Source organism: Candoia aspera, chromosome 1 (assembly GCF_035149785.1).
Source record: "Candoia aspera isolate rCanAsp1 chromosome 1, rCanAsp1.hap2, whole genome shotgun sequence".
Taxonomy (NCBI): domain Eukaryota; kingdom Metazoa; phylum Chordata; class Lepidosauria; order Squamata; family Boidae; genus Candoia; species Candoia aspera.
Genome location: NC_086153.1, coordinates 263,906,367 through 263,924,383, shown reverse-complemented (window position 1 = coordinate 263,924,383; position 18,017 = coordinate 263,906,367). Strand labels below are relative to the sequence as shown.

At 43.0% G+C, this 18,017-nt stretch overlaps 1 protein-coding gene across 1 annotated transcript in view; it reads right to left on the bottom strand.

Moving 5' to 3' along the window:
• The window catches only part of TRIM44 (tripartite motif containing 44), a 44,735-nt gene extending 32,577 nt beyond the window's left edge, over positions 1–12,158 (bottom strand). Inside the window, 3 exon segments of the mRNA XM_063318058.1 lie at positions 9,595–9,617; positions 11,553–11,580; positions 11,582–12,158. Of these exon segments, the coding sequence (XP_063174128.1) occupies positions 9,595–9,617; positions 11,553–11,580; positions 11,582–11,928 (398 nt within the window). The 5' untranslated portion in view covers positions 11,929–12,158.
• Between the last annotated feature and the right edge of the window lie 5,859 nt (positions 12,159–18,017).

Sequence of the window (18,017 nt, the reverse complement as noted above, 5' to 3'; positions counted from 1 at the left end):
CCTGGACCGGGGGTAAATCAGTGATGAAATCCATGGAAATTGTATCCCAAGGCCTACTGGGGGTGGGTAGGGGTTGCAAGAGTCCTGTGGGCTTCCCTGGGAGAGGCTTGGCTCATCTACAGGTATGACAAGAAGCAACGTAACCCTTTATGTCTGCAGTCATCTTAGGCCACCAGTAGTCTCTCAGAGCTCTAGGGAGTTTTGAAAACACCTCCGTGGCCTGCCGTTTGATGGTCATGGCAAAGTCTCAGTACTTCTTTCCTCAATGAGGGGGAAATATATAATCGCCCACTATGCCAGAGGATTCCTGCTTCCACATTAAATGGGGAGGCAGTGTCTTGCGGGCCCCTCTGGAGGTCATCCATCCTGGCCCTGGCATACGGGTCCTGTTGTTGCTGAGCTCTGACTCTTGTAAATAGGTCCTCTGCTTGTCTGCCTGCTGCTAAAATCTCTGGTTCTCCCTCATAGACTGATCAAAGTTGTGAGGTTGTAATATAGTAGCTTGGACCTCCTGGTGAGTAGCGGGGGTTGCCTGAATGGATCGAGACAAGGTATCTGCCAAATGGTTCTGCGCCCCAGGAACATAAGAAATAACAAAATTGAAACAGGAGAAAAACTGGCTCCATCTGATTTGGCGTGGGGTGAGGGATCTGGTGTTTTGTAGAAGCTGTAAATTCTTGTGATCGGTGCAAATTTCCACAGGAAAGGTTGCATCTTCTAGCCAGTGCCTCCACTCTTGAAATGTTGCTTTAATTGCCAGCAACTCCTTATTAAAAACATCATAGTTTCTCTCTGCCGGTGAGAACATGCGAGAGAAAAAGGCACAAGGAAGCAATGTCTTCCCTTCTTTGTCAGTATATTGCAATAAAACAGCAGCGATAGCAAAATCTGAAGCATCTGAATGCATTATGAATTGCTTCGTGGGATCAGGATGCTTTAAAAGGGGCTGGGATGCAAGGAGTTGCTTAAATTCTTGGAAGGCTGCTTGCTCCCTCTCCCCCCAAATGAATCTGGATCCTTTCTTCAAAAGCTGTGTAAGGCGTTTGGCCTGTCACTAAATTTATTTATAAATTTTCTACAAAAATTGGCAAATCCTAGGAATTTTTGTACATCTTTCACATTGAGGGGGGGTTGCCAAGAGAGAATTGCCTGGACCTTTGAAGGATCCATGGATATGCCTTCTGTTGATATTCTATAGCCCAAGAAATGTAATTCAGTTAAATCGAAGGCACACTTCTCTAGCTTGGCGAACAGCTTGTTCTCTCTCAGTCTTCGTAAGACATTATGTACATGGGTTACATGAGTTGTAGCATCCTCAGAGAATATTAATATGTCATCTAGATAAATGACCAGATACTTAACTAGTAAATCAGAGAAAATTTGATTCATAAATCAGGAAAATATGGCTCCTGCATTTGTCAAGCCAAAGGGCAAAACAAGGTACTCAAATTTACCAAACCTGGTGGCGAAGGCAGTCAGATATTCATGCCCCTCTTTTATCCGGATCAGATTGTACGCATTCCTGAGGTCCAACCTAGTAAAAATGTGTGTTTTCTGTAAGTGATCCAGCAGATCAGATATTAAGGGGAGTGGGTAATTTTCTTTGACCGTGACCTTACTGAGGGAGCTGAAATCATGCACCACTCTCATGGGTGCCTCCTGAGCTGCCGGTGCCAACGAGTCAGGCTTCTTTGGTACAAAGAATGTAGGAGCAGATGCTGGGGAAGTAGATCATTGGATGAAACCCTTTTGGAGATTAGAATCCAAGTAATCTTTTAAGGTGGCTAGTTCCTTGGGGGACATGGGATATTGCTGGAATCTTGGCTCCTGGTATCAACTCAATAGTGCAATCACAGTCCCTATGGGGGGGGGTAGTGCTGTGGCCTCTTGTTCGCTGAAAACATCTGCGAAATCTTCATACTTGGCTGGCAACTAGACCCCCCTGCTTCAGTGACTGTGTTGGTTGCTGGAGAGAGAAGAGCGGCTTGAATCTTGTGGTGCTGGCATTCCTTAGCTGGGAAGGAGACTGCTCCCGTAGTCCAGTCCAACAATGGGTTATGGATCTTCAGCCAAGGTGTGCCCAGGACTATAGGCACATTAAGTGATGCAGTAACATAAACTTGGATCCACTCAGTGTGGTCTCCCGTTGTTAGTTGCAAAGGTTCTGTGAAACTTCGAATCGGTCCTGCCTTGAGGGGCTGGCCGTCAATGGTCTCAACTTCTATGGGACGTGGCAATTCCATGATTGGGATGTTCAGGTCTTGTACAGTCTGTACATCAATAAAATTGGTGGAAGCTCCAGAATCCACAAGAGCCTCTAGCTTGACCTGGTGCTCTGGGTTTACGTGCATTATGTCTGGTAAGTAGTAAACGGATTGCCTGGAATCCTTGGAATGAGCCCTTAATTGATTGATGGTCTCCCTGCTGAGCTCTGTGGAGGGAGACCGACGGAGTTTCCCTGGTTGGAAGTCAAGGTGGAGGTGGCTCTTGGTTCTGCTGCTTGCCCTGGGGCTCTTACAGAATTTGCTTGGCTTCTCGCTGGGCAAGCTCTCACCATATGCCCCGGGACTCCACAGTAGAAACAGAGGGCTCTCTCTCTCCTTCTCTGTCTCTCAGCCTCGGAAGTAAGCCTCCTGCTCGCCCGATCTGCATCGGCTCCTCTGGTTCTGAGTAGAGAGATGCTGCAGAGAGAGCTGGAAATCCTGGAAGCGCTCTGAGGCCCCTGCCTCTCCCCGGCTGCATCTGTCTGAGCTCTTCTAGCCTGCCGTCTATGACCACAGACAACTGATATAGACCTTCTAGGGTAGCTGGTGTTCCCTGGCACACTAATTCATTTTTAATTTCCCCATCCAGTCCCTGTTTGGTCTTTCAAGGCCCTCTCATTCCAGTCCAGATCTCCTGCTAACAGCTTGAAATCAGCAATGTAAATTCCCACCCTCTTGTTGCCTTGCTTGAGCTTCCGAATTTCCCGGCTGGCAGTGACCTCTCTGATTGCGTCATCAAAGTGTGCTCGGAACCCTGCCAGAAAATTCTGGTAGTCGTTGAGAATTGGGTCGTTGTTCTCCACCATGGGAATAGCCCATTTGGCTGCTGGTCCCTTTAGCAGACTTAGAATGAAGGTGACTCTGGTTCTGTCTGTGGGAAACTCTGCCGGCCTGCTGTCGAAAAACATTGCGCACTGTGTGAGAAAGGTTCTCAACTGTCCTGCTTCTCCTCCAAACCTCTCAGGTAAACTGCCCTGGGATCTCAAGACTACTGGTGGAGCTGCTGCTGCTGCTGCTGGCACCGGTTGTGGGTTAATTGGAGCTGGTTGTTGTAACTGCTGTAGCATAGCTGCTTGTAAGGTGTTGATCTGGAGATCTACTTGTTGTTGGTGTTGTTGCAAGGCTGCTGCCAGTTGTTGGATGGCTTGCCAAATTTCCTGGTTTTCCGAAGACATTTTCCCAAATGTCTTTTTGTTGTTGTTGTTCCTCCCTCTTTCAATGGGAGTAGGAGTTTGTTAGGATTGATGTCCTAACAGTCAGGAACCACGCTGAGACGAGGAATAGGTCTCTAGTGTTTTATTACTGCTACATTAGACAGAAAATCCTAACAAACTGAAGAAGCGTGGGAAAACCCAGACAGATAAACCCCAAAAGTCAAGGCAGGTCTGTTCTGTGTCTCTTTGAATGGCTGCTCAACTCCTCACTACTACGCATGCATTTTTCCGCTTGGATAGGGCCCCCCCCCTGCTCACCATCAGTGCTCATGACATGTGGCTTGCTTACTGCCTGTGGTGATTCACTTAGCAACTGCTGCAAAAAAGGTAATAAAATTGGGCCAGATTTGCTTAATGACTGCATCACTTAGCAACTGAAATTCTCGTCCCAACTGTGGTCGTTAAGTGAGGACTATCTATATATAAGAAGTATAGCAGTCCATTCTTGTGAATTACTATGTGGCCACTGAAGCAGTCTTCATTTAGAGGGTGGTATATATCCTAAATCTACTATTTCACTGCAACTATTTCTGCAAGATTGAATGATCAACAGAAACAGTAATCTAGTACTCCCATACTCACAGATGGCTGGGTTTCTTCATGAGGCAGAATTTAAACACTGTCATGCAGGCCAATGGCCAATAAAAAATTTTTGAAAGTATCTTTTCAAATAAAATGACAAAGATGCCCTCAAGATGAACTTGACTTCTGATAACCATATCTACAGATTTTTCCAGCAGCGTTACAGAAGTGAGTAGTTTATATGTCATGAATACTGATGGTGAGCAGGAAGGGGCCCCTATCCAGGGGGGAAAATGCATGCGTAGTACTGAGGAGTTAAGCAGCCATTCAAAGAGACACAGATCAGACCCGCCTTGACTTTTGGGGCTTATCTGTCTGGGTTTTTCCCATGCTTCTTCAGTTTGTTAGGATTTTCTGTCTAATGTAGCAGTAATAAAACACTAGAGACCTATTCCTTGTCTCAGCGTGGTTCCTGATTGTTAGGGCATTATACCTTCTTCTGGATTCTTGAAATTTCCCAATCTAACCTTGGGATTGCTAGACAGTTCAGTATCCAAGTACTAGCAAGGGCTGACCCCATTTAGCTTCTAAAATCAGCCAAGATTATCTAGGCATTGCCACCTGTTGAGATATCTTTTCCAACACTGGTATCTAAATATTTCATATGTTAAGGTACCTAGAAATATACCTTCCTAAAACATCCCTTCTTCCTGAGCTAGATTTATTGATTTGTCGAATTTATATGGGTGCCCACCTATCCAGGAAAACTCTGGGTAGTAAACAAAAAGTAAAAACATCAATAATCATAAAACACACACAAAATCCAAATCTCAAATTACACTCATACCATACAACCACACCAAGCTCCAGGAACTAACAGCCTGGCCCTAATCTCTTCTCTGAGGGAAGAGTTGGGTCTTCACAGCCTTCTAAAAGTAAGATCAAAGCCATCCATATGGGTAGTGGGAGGTTGTTCTACAGGGCAGGCATCAAGACAGAGAAGGTCAGCTTCCTAGGATCCACCAGGTGACACTACATCACCGAAGGACCTGGAGCATGTTCACACTGACAGTTCTGGTGGGACCTGTAGCCTGGTCCCATGTCATACAAGCTCTAAAGGTTACAACCAGCACTTTGAATTGCATCCAGAATCCAACTGGCAGCCAGTACAGCTCACACAGCAGTGGTTTTACTTGGGTGTACTATAGAGTGCCCAATACTGTACATGTAGCTGCATTCTGAACCAGCTGAAGTTTCCAAATGCTATACAACCACAAGCAGTGCCTCCCAGTCTAGGAATTGGCACAACTGGCACACAAGATGTATTTGTGCAAAGGCCGTCCTGGCCACAGCTGCCACCTGCTCCTTGAGCAGGAGCCACAAGTCCAGAAGCACACCTAATCTGCTTGGGGGAGTGTTACCCCATTCAGGGTAACAACAGAAAATCACTAGGTATGGGGGACCCGAAAACCCAAGCCACTTGATCTTGTCAAAACTGGTTCCTCCTCATCCAGTGTCCAGGCATTGGGAAAGCACTTCAACAACATCACAGCAGCCTAGGGCAGAGATATACAGCTGAGTGACATCAGCATACTGATGAAACTTAATCCTGTATGACAGATAACCTACAATTACACTGTGGATGAAAGAGGCCTTATTAAAGATCAGTCTGGCATTCAGTAACAACAGACAAAACCCAGGGACTCTGAAGCCCTCATTACTAGGCCCTGGGGCTGATAAGCACAAGGGGCTGGAATGCACTAAACACAGAGGCCACCTTCCCAAGAACAGCCCGCTCTCCCAACGTCCCTCACCACCATGTCTCTGCCTGCCCTCTCCTCCTCTGCCCTCACAGAACCTATCACCCCACCCCGCTTGCTGTCCCTCCTTCAGGTAAAGGGGCCCCACCACACAAGGAAACAATCTAGTGGAATAGCCACCAGACCCAGTACTTGTGTGTTTCTGGCCAGCCCTCAGCACCTGGCCAGTTTCACTCCCCACACCATTTTCTATATACTCACCTTTCCAGCCCCCAACCCCCCACTCTCACCCAAGTAGGTGGAAAACCAGGTGTTAACTGCTCTCTTGAAATCCAGGAGGAAAGGGAAAGGAGATAAATTTCCTTTTGCCATTGCTACCTGAAAGTAACTGGCAATGTAACTATATTATCAACTATGTCAAGTTGTGTACCATTGTTGTGTACCATTGTACATCAACAGCTTCTTCTTGTGTCTGCAAATAGAAGAAGATTTTGTCTAAATAATATGCACTACTGGCTCCCAGCCAGTTTCTTGAACTGGTATCTCACTGCCAGAGCCTGACAGCTCTGAGAATCGTAACTAGTTAGTTGCATATGGTGTTTGGAAAGATGCTCTGATTCTACTTTCAAGCCCTGTGGAAGGTAGCCCATGTCTATTGTATGAGACATACCTCTTCAGAGATAGCAAAAATGAAAAATAGAGAATAGAATGTACTATATGTTTTCAGGCTTCAGGTAAATGTTTTTAATATCACTTTGTATAAAAAATGAATGGGCAACTAGATAATACAAGGCTGCAAAGAAAGCCACATTTCCCTTTTTTGCAGCCCCCAGAATCACCTTTGTGAATGCTGAAAACCAAAAGCCCAATTTCCTGCCATTCTGAAGTAGAAACTAATAAAAACCATAAAGCAGGCATGTCAATTTAAAAAATCTTCAACTTCTAAAAAAAATAAATCCAGCTCCCATGTGTGTGATCTGGTTTCACCTACATTGCAGTCCTTAGCTTAAAGAAATGTAAGTGAGGCTCATGGCACAAAAATGCCCCTCTCCCCATAAAATACATAAACACAACATAGTTTTTAAAATTCAATTTCTCATTTGGTATATATCACTTCCATATATACTAAGCTGGGTCATTTAGTCCAGGACAGGAATTTTTTTGGTTACTGGAGGCTGCACTTAGCATGAGGGTCAAGATGGGGAGAAACAAGGGCTGCAGCACTGCAACCTCTGAACAGTAACATCATACAGCCCATTTTCAAAAACCTGTTGACAGGGATAAGATGAAGACCATCAAATAGTTCAGTCAAGCTAACATATATATCTAACTTTAGGTTAAGACTAAGACTGGGAAGTCCTAAGTCCAAGTCCACCCTCAGGCACAGATGACTTGGAGCCAATAACTCACTCTAAGCCCAACCTACCTCATAGGACTGGTATGCAAAACAGGAGGAGGTAATGCTATATATGTCACCTTGAGCTCCTATAGGAAAGAGGGATATAAATCAATCATTGATAAGATAATACCAATTCCATGGATTTTCCATAATTAACTAAAGAACAGCATAACAACAGAACTATTCACTTCACCCTAAGAAAAAATGTGGAATACAATTGGATAACTTGTGGCCTGAACATTGCCTTCAGAGGTTTGTATAGCAGTCCACCAATGCCAAACCCCCAAATTTAAGACTGCCAATCAGTTGTGAAGCTGGGAAGAGTACAATTTGGGTGACAAGAATGGCACGCATGGGCAACTAGCACAGAGAGGTAAGCTCATAGAGACAATCATGCTCTAGCCAAGACCAGCTAGAGTCTAGTTAGGACATGGAAAAAGACCGGTAGGAACAGTCAATGCTCTGCACAATCTGCTTCATTTAAATTACACCCTTTTCCACAAAGACACACTTCCATCCAGCTGAAAAACACTGGGAAAATTTCCAGCATGTATCAGCTGGCAGGGGGAAGAAAGCATAATAAAATCTCAATGGGCAGGGGAGATGGGAAATTTAAGCCTTCCCATCCCCTGAGTTTAAGGAGAAAGTGAGTTTGCTTCCATTTAACATGGAGAGGAGGGAGCATGTAGTGGGGAAGAATCTTAAGCAGCTACTACTCTTCTGCCATAGCAAAATGCTGCGAGTTAATAAAAGCTCTCTGTTCATACAAAACCCAACTCCTATACATTCCTCACTGAAAATGTCAAGCCTGTGGGATTTGCATCATTTCCTCAGCCTATTTTGTCAGCTAAAAAATTAATACTATTGCTGAAACACTTGCTATAATTATGCTGTGTTCTTCTAGGAATCACCCTCCAACAAGCTATCTATGCTTGAAAGAAGACCCCAAATTAGACTTATCAGCTGCACTTTGATTTACTGCATTCAAAAAGAAGCAGGGGTGGCTTCTCTTCCCTGCATGAATCTGCCAGCTGAAAAGACACTACAGACAATTCCAAAAAGAGGATGGAATATCTGGAAAGCTTTGAAACACTACATATTGAATCCTGTGGAATCAATATTATGCTACTTGTACTCAATATTTGCAAGTGTAGCAAATTGCAATTTGTAGGCTGAAGCAAACTCTTTATCAATATGCATACATACCTTAACTTCCAAGGCCACCAACTGCAATCATGATGTACTTTTTAGAAAAACTCATAATTTGCATAGTAAACACAATGCTATTCTTTCTCAGAAGGGTACAGATTCAACTGTGCTCTTAGCAGGCACATAAATATGGACACATGCCTATCTCATACTGATGTTTTGTACCATTGAACACAATATTCTTCACCTGTGAAATCTGATACATGATGCTAACTCAATTGTGAATCCAAACTGTGAGTAGGTCAGATTATGTTCAGCTCTTAAGTAGCTTATATGGCTCCTGACAATACAGAGGATTGCTCAATTACCATCTCTGAAAATATGCCAACCTTAACACAAGATTATTACAGCATTGCAAATTAATCTATAAACATTATTTATCCACAAACATTTTTATTTGTCTCTCTATCCATATGTACTTGTGATAGTGATTTGATGCATGTTGTGGCCTGGAAGTAAAAAAAAAATCAAATTACAAAACAATTACTTAGGAAAGCATTTTGCTGCTTATTTTTTAACTTTTCTTTCCAAGGGGTTCTCATTATTTAAAAGTTCCACTGAAATCAATGTAGGTCCAAATAAACGTAACCACAGTGACCCTATTCAGATGGTTTATTGATCATCTGGGGACTCCTAAGGCATGCTCATGCCTACCATATTTAAACTGTTTCCATTAAGAAACACACTTTAGAATTTTATCAATATGTTCTCACTACAATTTATTTGCAGTGAACTGGTAGAGTGGCAAACCTACAATCCACTCCAATGCCTATCACTAATAGGGCCATTCCATTTCTATCTGGTATCCTCATTAGTTGCTCCTTTAATTATCTTCATTATGGTTTTCATTCATCTCCTATTTGAAAAAGATGGAAGGGCTGCGTAACCCATTTATCATATAGTTAAATACATCATGTATTACCTTCCAATGCTAGCAAACCAATAATTTGATGAATATACATTCTCCAAGTCTTGGGAAATTGAGTTATATATCAGTAGAAATAAGTTTCACCCAACAATAACTAGCAATGATTTGCAATCTTAAAAGGACTGCCCTTATCTATACAAGTAAAACCTTTCTATGGTCTGCCGATCCATAATTTTTCAAGGATCTTCCAGTGTAACCTCGTATGTCACATACTGACTTATAGAACCTACAGGATCAGAAATGTTCACTCCATTAACATATGCTTTATCATAAGGTAAAGGTAAAGGTTTCCCTTGACATTAAGTCCAGTCGTGTCCGACTCTAGGGGGCGGTGCTCATCTCCATTTCAAAGCCGAAGAGCCAGCATTTGTCCGTAGACACTTCCATGGTCATGTGGTCGGCATGACTAAACGGAACGCCGTTACCTGCCCGCCGAAGCGGTACCTATTAATCTACTCCCATTTGCATGTTTTCGAATGCTAGGTTGGCAGGAGCTGGGACTAGCAACGGGAGCTCTCCCCGTCACGCGGATTCGAACCGTCAACCTTACAATTGGCAGGCTCAGCAGCTCAGAGGTTTAACCCGCAGCACCACCGCGTCCCTTATATGCTTTATCATAGACAAGTGAAAAATATGGCTCTATTTACTGGCCATAGCAAAGTTCTTTTTTTCTTTATCTCTCTTCCTAAAATCAATCTAGTACAAAAGAAGTACCTAGCAAGCCATGGTTATGAGGCACTACCAAATTTTCAAATACACCACAGTGGAACTCATGACCAGCTATCCAATGGCACAGTACTGAATAGTATGAGACAATATCCCAGATGTGATGTGACAGTTCCATCCATTGATGTCCGGGGAAATCTGAAACACATCTGGACAGTGCCAGGTTGGAAAACGCGGGACTATAAAAGACTCAGTTCAGATCCACTATTAAACTTGTTGTTTGATCTTGGGCCAATTTCTGTCTCTCAGTCTTTCCTACCTTACAAGATTTGGTGATGATAAATGGGAGAATCTTATATGCTTCCCTGAACTATCTAGAGAATGGGTGGGGGAAAAATATGTAAAAATACACAGAAACTACATTCTAGGTCTTTCCCAACTGCCTGACAAACACAACTTTAATATCCAAAATTTTCTGAGATAGAGATCCAGTTGTATACTTTTTTCCCACTGATGATTTTTGCTTATACTGTAAAATTCAGTTTTCTTTCATGGAAAAAAAACCTAGTAAGTAAGCTAATACACAAACAGAGTTATCACATTTACTGTGCTCTGTTTTAGGAATGTCAAAATAGAAAAAGAAACTGTTTGAACATAAGATTAGAGTAAGCAGACTCAACTATATTAATGCAATACCTCGTACTAGCATAATAGTAAGGCTTTTAAATTCTATGCACTACATAATTCTGACAAAGTCTATGGAACTATTTTGCAGTAATTAAAATTCAAAGTAATTAAAGCTGAATCCTTTAGTAGTTGTAGTGGATGACTCTCACAATCTCCTTCTCTCTTTTCTGGTCTTGCTAAGAAAAAAAAAATCACTGCAGTTGTAAAGCTTGCTTAGGGGAGAGAAGCTCATTTTCTCAATGAAGACATTTATGACAGCTAACCTTAGCATTACAGAAAAGATGTGTTCCAACATGTTACAGCTTTTGGGCCCACCATCTGCTAAAGTTGGCTGTATATGTAAGCACCCTTACCCATGCTGTAACTCAATCTAATTTTCCAAGTTTGCACAAATGATTGGTTAGTCTGGCTCATCAGAACACAGTTAGTTGATTCAGATACAGTGCCATGTCTAAAAGCATTTGCTATTTCTTGACTGATTGTTGCCCATTAGTTGTGGACCAGAGGTTCTTCCTTAACCAAGAACATGGGCAACCAAATAATATTCCTGGCACCCTCCTTCCACAGATTTACTGTTTTTATATCTAGTCCTTCTAATGCTGGGACTCTAGCTAACAAAGCACGGGAAAGACGTATCACCGGAACGCCAACTCACAAGAGATTGGCCAGTTTCCCAGAATAAACACGTGATAAGCCTCGCTAACACTGGGATGAGCTCCAACAGACGGTCAGCCAGATGAGTGGCGAGAGATGCTCGCTCACAAGGACTTAACAGGCGCGCTTCCTGAGGCTTGCCTGAAACAAGGGCCCGGCTGCATTTAATCTAGCAAAAGAAGAAGCCAAGTGGCTCACCCCCACCGTTTGCAAGCGATCCAGCTTCCAGCCCCTGTTCGAGAGCCTTACCCGGGCGGCTCCGTAGGCGTCGTTCAGCGATGAGCTCATGCTGCCGGTGCGGGCCCGTCAGCGCGCCCAGCACACAAATGACTTCCTTGGGCTCTCCGCAATACAAGCGGAGGTCTTGGCCGCGCTTTTGCACTTCTGCACCTGCTTGCCAGCCCCCTCCGCCTCCCCTTTGTGTGGTTTCCGCCGAGCCCCCCTGCCCGGGGGCGACAGCCGTCGTCCGCTGGGCGCCGCACTTCTGCCTGGGTTGTTCTGCGTGGAGCTGGCAAAAGGCGAGGGCGCAACTCTAGCAGAGCTGCGCGGCGTCCTGAGCTTCGCCAGGTTCGCCGGTGCCATCTTGGAGCGCTTCTTCCCCGTGCTCCTTGCCCGCGCTAGGCATGGCCAGTCGGCTACCAGACAAGGCCCAGCAGGCCCGCCCTTGCCCTTTCGCGCAGCTGCGTCCTCTTGGAAAAGAACCGGGCTGCTGCGATTGCTATAACAGACACGCAACTCACGGTTGCGGAAGAGTTGACTGGGAAGGTGGTGTGACTCCTGGATGTTTTCAACTTTCGAGGCTGTGCCTCCGTATTAGATTGCCCTCGTTTTGCTTGGGGTTGTTTCCCATTACAAGCATTGTTTTCTTTATGGTCTTCATTCCCAGACCAAGCTACTAAGCGCGCGCGTTCCGGTGTGTGTGTCCGCGCGCGCGCCAGTCATTTAAGGTGGTAGCGCTTTTTTTTCCTGGCCCTTCCCTTTCAGGCTGCGCAACGGTGCAGATGCTGTCATCAGCCAACTCAAGGCGGTTGGAAGAGGGATTTTCTCATATGGGATTCATTAAGATTGCTTAAAAACAAAAAGACGAAAAGAAAATGAAAGAACTTCCCGCTTGTGGTGAGAGAGGAAAAATGTGTTCGCATTTTAGTACCTCATTTAAAAGCCAGGCTTGTTCAATTTATTCGTTGGGAATAGAGCTGACAATAATCAGCTAAAGTTCTTTGAAGTCAATACAACGTTTTCTTTTCTCGGCATCGTAGAAAGGAGGGATTAAAAAAAAAGTACGTTGACTGCTTCTCCTTGGCTGCAGCATATGTTGAAAACGAGGATTTGCCATATTTTAATGCAGATTTCCTTTAAACCTCAAGTTGCAGCTCTTGTCTAAGTTAAGACACCCAGAGTCTTTGTTTTTCTTTGGAACTTAGTTCGGGCAGGTGGCACTTGGAGGTCAAAGGAAATACAGGCTTAATAATGGCCAGTCAGCTCACTGCTCAGGCAGAATCACTATTCCTTCCCTGTCTCTTTTGCACTAGCTTCCACTCCCTCTTGTGAAATGCAACACACAATTTTGAAAAGGAGACCAGCAGGCAGGCAATGGTATGAAGAAAGTGAAGTAACCCTTCCTGCAGCTTGCTTGCTTATTTATTTGAAAGATTTGCATGGCCACCCATTTTAGAACACAACTGGGTGGCTCACAACAATAAAACTACAAAACTAAAAAACTAAAAACCTGATGCCTCAGTCATCCACAGGCTCACCTGGATAAAGAACCAGGTCTTGATGGCCTTCCAAAAGGCTAAAAGGGTTTTAGGGAAGGGAGCCAGAGTGTCAGATCAGCATCAGATCTGGTGAGATGGGCAGAGGCGGTCCTGCAAATGACCTGGTCCTGTGCCATGTAGCTCTTTAAAGGTGACAACCAGCACCTTGAATTGGACTCTGCTCCACCCAGTTTCTCTTTCCCAAAGCTTCTGAAAGTGGAAAGGTCTTCATATTAAGAGTGGGTGTGAGATCTGACACCTTGGGTCCCAAACCTGACTCATGCACCATGGATACATGCAGAATTCAGATTAATTGAATTAAAACTTTGCCAGACACCCTTTTCCTCCCTTACATCTTTTCCCACCTAATTCCAATGGCCATACCAAGCACAGATGTCTCTGGCAGTACTAGCTTGACTTCCCCCACTTAACCCAAACAGAATAGTGGAGGAATCTTTGACATAACTCACAGGTCTTGGGGAACCCCTGTGTAAAAATTGCAAAAAAGACAAAAATTTCACAATACAATTCACTTCTGACTGACACAATCCACATTTTACAACATTTACAAAAACACCAAAGCAGCCAAGTTGTGATGCGTAAAAATTCCCACCACTGCAAGCATTAGCTCTGCGTGGTGCTCAAGGATCAAAAAATGTTTTTTTCCAGTCATGAACTCTTACGGTTGTTGGAGGTCCCAGCAAATCAGAATGCCTCATTAGCATGTGGATGAGTTTGCCCTAGGATGTAAATTCTCTATGTGCTTCTGGAGGAAGCTGTTTGTTGCCCCTCCCACATTCCTTATCTCACTTCCTCCTTCTTCACTATCCTGGAAGGGAGGATGCGGCTCCAGCATTTCCATCTTGGGCCATGCCCCTTTCTCCATTCAGCCTTCAGCTGCAATGAGGGCTGAGGGACAATTCAGTTTAGGGAAAGAAAGAATCATAATTTTTCTACTGAAATGGATGTAACTGGACCAAATAAATCAGTAAGACTTACTTACTTTTGAACCTACTTTGTCTAAGTGTGTAATTCTTTATGCTTGGGTGGGCTATGTGTGTAAGATCAATAACCTATATTTCTCTAACATGCTCATTAATGCTATTTAAGATAATATTCTTTTTCTGTGTGCATCTTTTGCTGTGTTAAGCTCCGCTCTATTCCGTGGTCCTAGCTGTCCACTAATGGCTTCAATAGTACCCTAGGATTCAGAGGAACCCCAACTGAGAAAGGTTGTTCTATATTTTTCTACAATAATTAGAAAAAGAGAAATATATAATTAGACACACTCAGGGGAACACTAGGGAGGCACAGCACTAGAAAGGTCAGAGACAGACTGTCATAATTGTGTGACTAGCTAAGTCCTATAAAGTTGGCTATCTGAAATTGACCAGTTGCTGGGCAAGCATATCCCTTATTTCAGTGGGTAAATTGACAATTAACAAAAACCCAGCTTGACATGCTTCATTATTTTCAGGATGCTGCAAAAGGAAAAGTGGGGGTACTGCATATATTCTGATGCCATTTCAGAGTTCTGCAAGTATGGAACTGAAGAAATATATCCACTCTTCCTTCTTGAATAAAATAACTGCTCTCTTTTCTTTTACCTGGTTGGAAGGCCATCTGGAGAGAAAATAGGAAGTGGGGTAGGTGACATACATGAACGGAACTCAAAAAACAGCACAAATTGAGAGGGAAACACTGAAATAGAAATAGCTTGTGACCAAAGGGGAGCCAACCTGAGACTCCCAAAACACAGCTTTGATAATGTGATCTTGATAAACTGGTGAAACATTCTAGATTTTATATAGCTTGAAGCTTTGGAAGAACCACTATAGGTTAAGGGAGGGATCTACCTTTGTTATAGTATAGGAAGTAGAAGTTTAAGGTTGTTTAAATCATGCCCTGGGGATGAGACAAAGCCAATGTCATGAGACTAAAGGGAAATACTGAAATTGTCAAGGCACTATAGTGCTGCTCTAAACTGCAAGTAGAAAAACCACCTCTCATAGAATTTCTTTCTTTTGTCAGAAAAATAGTCTTACTTGTCTATCCAAGACTATGGATGGCCAACTATCAGAATACAATATGGTAATTATAAACACCTGAGTCTAGAGTCATTCAGTGAGTTGAGTGCCCATAAAAATTGAATGAATGAATGAATGAGATATTTCAGTCTCTTCTAGGATTAGACTATTAATTCCAGGGACAAAACCAAGATTGTATGAACTGAGGGGAATCACAAATACTGCTTTGGGGGTTATATTTTAGATTCTGTGATTACCATTTAAAATTTACCATGTTGTTCACTAGTATTACTAGCCAAGCAATTTGTAAAATTCTGTTTTGTTTCTGATCATATCACTGTGAAAATCTTCATTTTGGACTGGAGATAAAAGAGTAAGTGGTGCTCTCTGAGTTTGGTGGTTTGCTTGCAGTTGTTCCATTACCTGTTGGCCTTGAGGGGCAGAGCAGATAGGAAACACGACCAGATGAACTAATTCTACTTTATTGTAAAGCTGCATTGACAGAATCTTGCAAGTCTGAAAGTACATTTCTCCCCGTCTCCTTTACAGCCTGAGAAACTAGAAACTTCTCTGAGCCTCTTGCCCTTCCCACTATCCAGCTGCAGGCTATGTTGCCTCTTATCTGACTGTTCCCTAGGCAGCATCTCTTCACCCCTTCTCCCGAGGTCTTTTCCACATACCATTATATTACCCAACTAAGTAACATCATCAGTGCAAGTAACTGCCAGTTTTGGTAGGAGTGTGGTCACTATATTTACACACCATTCAAAAGAGACAATAAAAAAGCTAAGAAGGAAACAAAAAGACCAGAACACATCCTCCCCAGCAGCCAACACCTAGATAAACAGAGATTAATACCAGACAGACAAGCAGAAAAAAATCCCTAATCAAGGAACTTCCAAGGAGAAAATCACACCCCTACCAAAACTGGCAGGGATACAAACTGTGTACAAACAGGGAGCAAATCCACACTTACGCTGATGATGTTACCTAGTTGGGTAATGAAATGTCTGGAAATGAACAGCCAAGCTCAGAGAGCACCAAGGACTCCACAGTTCAACCCTGAGCTACAAATATTCTCTTCTATTGAATAAAAGAGTCACCCATACAAATTTTACAAAGGTGCCAGTTGCATTCCAGAATTTAGAAGTGTACAGGAAGAACTTAGTCTGCAACTCATTAAAGTAGTCAAGTCTTTTGTCTAAATTTTGTGGCTTGCAATCCTGGAAAAGCTCTTCTGCTTTAAAGAATCACAGACAGGTGCTGTGTTCATATTCTCATGTGTTCTGAAACACTTCTGAGTCAAATCCAAGGCATTGCATAGCCTTAACATTCATGGCATGCCTGAGTTAAAGTTAAATTCCACTATTGGCATCAGCAAAGCCAGCGGGAAGCCCAAAGTAAGTAGTAGGATGGCTATTTGGTTGCCAGGAAACTCTACACTAAGCGACTCCTTTAGAATGTGGAAGATCTAACTGTAAAGAACAACTCAGAGGAGGAATTGGCGGGGGGTGGGGGTTATCTCTCTTCCCTGCTCCATGTGATAAAAGCTTAATAAATAATGTCTATCACACTGACTGTCCATACTGCTAGTAAACTGTAAGAATATAAGTATAAAATAAACCCATGGATTTTCACTATAACCTTGTTCATTTAGTCTGCCCTCATTGAAACCTTCTGTGCTATACTTACACACTGCAGATATTGTGGGCATGATTCTTCAGAAAATGTTTATAATTCACCTCTTGAGTATTAATACTGGTCTCTGTAATTCCCAAGGAGTCCTCTGCTTAAAAACTTAGACTGACAGATGTTTTTGTGGTGCCTAAATGTGAAAAAAAAAAAAAAACATGTTGTCTGTATATTTTGAAGAGAAAAACAGATTTCTTGGGATATGGTTGCCAGATGAAAATTCTAAAAAAAGCAGAAGCAAGAGGCAGAAATGACAGCAGTGTTTCGTTCATGGAGCTACAATGTTCTCAAAAGTAGGGGGACAACTATATTTTGCTAGAGCCATGACACTCTAAAATAGAATAGTTTCAAAGAAGGTACATTTGCAAATGTTTGTGAGAAAAAGAACAGTGTATGGTTTTTTAACTGAAGCTACCAATGTGTTTGGATTTGGTTTTCTGTCTCGAAACTCATTGATCCAATCCATCTAATTGTTTTGCAGATTTACTTCTTAAAAATAAGAAGACTGTTTTCACTTTCATATCACACAGGGAACATGAGAGGGAGGCGGAGCAACCCTTTCATTATGGAGGGAGGCGGAGCAACATTATAATGTCTCCTGGTGGATGAATTCTATCTACTGTATCTTGCCCACTGTCTCATGTTCAACTAAATAGAAGAATAGGCTGTGTGTGAGTGTGTGTGCTTGTATACACTCTATATACGCTCAGGAAACCCGGTCTGATAAGGATCCCTATATCAGAGTTTATGTACTGTCTCTAAACTTTCATTTGTCTTATATGGAGTGATCTACCCCTAAACATTTGTTGTTGTTGTTTATTCGTTCAGTCGCCTCCAACTCTTCGTGACTTCATGGACCAGCCCACGCCAGAGCTTCCTGTCAGTCGTCAACACCCCCAGCTCCCCCAGGGACAAATCCATCACCTCTAGAATATCATCCATCCACCTTGCCCTTGGTCGGCCCCTCTTCCTTTTGCCTTCCACTCTCCCTAGCATCAGCATCTTCTCCAGGGTGTCCTGTCTTCTCATTATGTGGCCAAACCGTTCAAAATAACTTATTCTCAAGTAAGTATGAATAAGATGGTAGCTTTTTGTTTTGTTTTGTTTTTTTGAATCAGAGCTATCAAATGAAGGGATCAACTTCTTGACAATCTATTATATCCTCTATATAGGAGACTTTAGTAATCAGTAGGAGATGCTCTTTGACTCTGGTCTGTCTGGAATAATAGAAAGTGGGG